The 2282-nt window shown below is 39.4% G+C and overlaps 1 protein-coding gene across 2 annotated transcripts in view; it reads right to left on the reverse strand.

Moving 5' to 3' along the window:
- Positions 1-76: 76 nt before the first annotated feature.
- Positions 77-2282, reverse strand: part of LOC102308186 — a 15024-nt gene continuing 12818 nt past the window's right edge. For both annotated transcript variants that reach the window (XM_005952031.3, XM_042216819.1), the window contains exons 5-6: positions 457-643; positions 77-340 (exon numbers count right to left, since the gene is read on the reverse strand). In XM_005952031.3, coding sequence (XP_005952093.1) covers positions 204-340; positions 457-643 — 324 coding nt within the window. In that variant the 3' untranslated portion in view covers positions 77-203. The remainder of the gene's footprint in view (positions 341-456; positions 644-2282) is intronic.

A 2282-nucleotide genomic window follows, 5' to 3' on the forward strand; every position in this document is an offset into this window, starting at 1 on the left:
TATTTCTGTGTTAAGACTGTTTTCCCAATGCCAGCCACTCCCTTTGTCAGCACTGTTCTGATTGGTTCATCTCTTCCAAGTGAGGCTTTAAAGATGTCTTCTTGTCTGATTGTTGTTTCTGGTCTGTCTGGTTTCCTGGATGCTGCTTCAATCTGTCTGACCTCATGTTCATCATTGACCTCTGCAGTCCCTCCCTCTGTGATCTAAAGCTCTGTGTACATCTGATTCAGAAGGGTTGGGTTTCCTGCTTTAGCAATCCCCTCAAACACACACTGGAACTTCTTCTTCAAAGTAAATTTAAGTTCATCTTGGCTCCAATGGGAGTCCCTAATGAAAGTTTCTAAAATAACCAATGGATAAAAAAATAATCATTCATGGAAAAATGAAATGCACATGTTTTCAAAGAAAAAAAATCAAAGTTAGCCAGCTTCTTAAATCTCAGAGAAATCCTCTTACTGCTCTTTAGAAGGTCAGCGAGTTCATCGTGCTTCATTTTTCTTAGGAAGTCTAGTGTGATGTTCACAAAAGCCTCTCTGCTGCTCCCCTCCTCATCCCCCTTTTGTTCTGGGTAATCAGAGTTTAGAAGTTTCTGAATTTTCTTCAGTTCATTTTTTACAAAAGTTATGATGTTGTCCTCCAGCACCTGGAACAGAATACTATATGAATACCTTGTTCACCCATAAAAATTGATTGGTTAGGCAGTGAAAGAAGACATGAAAAATCTTAAACAAAACACACGAAAATCAGAAACTAGAAAGCAAAAAAACCAAACCCCAAAAAAACCAAAAAAAAACCCTACAGATGATAGTAGACACATTTTCAGGACAAAGAGTTGTGTTTGTATTAAAGAAAGGATAATGGAGAGCTAAATCTCAGTGCATCATGTGGAATCCATCAGCAGCCTTAGCTTATAGTAGCATAACTTAAATAGAGAATGTATTTAAATCATCTGCCCTAATTACTATTATTAAAAAAAAATAATAATAACAATACATTTTATTTAAAAGTGCCTTTCAAAACACCCAAGGAGACCGTACAGAGCAAATAAGACAGGCATAAAAACAGGAAATATGCACAATAATAAAAGAAAGTTTAAGAGCATGGAGAAGTTATCTAGAGTAGGCTATTTTGAACAGGTGGGTTTTGAGATTGGATTTAAAAAGAGGGAATAAAGCGATATTTCTGAGGTCAGGGGTTAGGGAATTCCAAAGTCGAGGGCAGAGCGACTAAAAGCCCTGTCCCCCATGGTAATAAGACGAGAGGGAGGAACAGAAAGAGAAAGAGAAGAGGCACCTGGATGGGATGGTGATCTGTACCAAATGAGAGAGATATGGTGGGGAGAGAGAATGTAAATGTATAAAGGCATATTTTAAAATTAATCCAAAGTTTAACCAGGAGCCAGTGAAGCTGCTTAAGAATAGGGTTGATGTGGCGGGTAGAGGGAGTACTAGTAATAATACGGGCAGCAGAGTTCTGGACACGTTGAAGCTTGTGGATGGATTTTTGTGTAAGGCCAAATAAGAGTTAGTTACAGTAGTCGCACCGAGAGGTAACAAGGCTATGGATGAGGATAGCAGTGGCATGTGGAGTGAGGAAGGGGCAGAGGCAATTGATGATACAGAGTTGGAAATATGCTCAGTGAGTGATATTATTGATGTGAGAGTTAAAGGATAGTGTGCTGTCAAGAATGACACCCAAAGTTTTCACAGAGGGAGAGACAGAAACTGTTATTGATAGTAACAGAAAAAGTGTTAGTCCTGGATAGCGATAATTTGGAGCCAACCAGGAAGCATTCTGATTTATTACTGTTGAGTTTAAGAAAGTTGGAGGAAAACCATGAATTAAGTTCAGCTAAGCAGAGGGTGGAAAGAGGGTGGAAGGAGAGTAGAGTTGGGTTTGATGGACAGGTAAAGCTGGGTGTCATTGGCATAACAGTGGAACTGAATATTATATTTATGGAAAATGTGTCCAAGTGGGAGAAGGCAATTAAATTTAATCCCTGAGGTACCTCAGTTGACACAGGAAAAGGCTGAGAGGAGGAGGATTTTAATCGAATGAACTGAGTGCAGTCAGACATGTGTGATTTAGAAGCTAGTCTGCTGATTAGGATGGAGTAAGAAATGATGTCAAAGGCTGCACTCAGATCGAGGAGAATAAGGATGGAGAGGAGAACGTTGTCAGCTGCCATAAGAAGGTCATGCATTATTTTTATTTTAGATGTAGAGGTCTGGGCATTCCTCGCTGCACTGTACAGCATACACCACATTGTTAAGTTTGTGTTT

Source organism: Haplochromis burtoni, unplaced genomic scaffold (genome assembly GCF_018398535.1).
Source record: "Haplochromis burtoni strain Fernald_Lab_line unplaced genomic scaffold, NCSU_Asbu1 Contig_1266, whole genome shotgun sequence".
Classification (NCBI taxonomy): Eukaryota; Metazoa; Chordata; class Actinopteri; order Cichliformes; family Cichlidae; genus Haplochromis; species Haplochromis burtoni.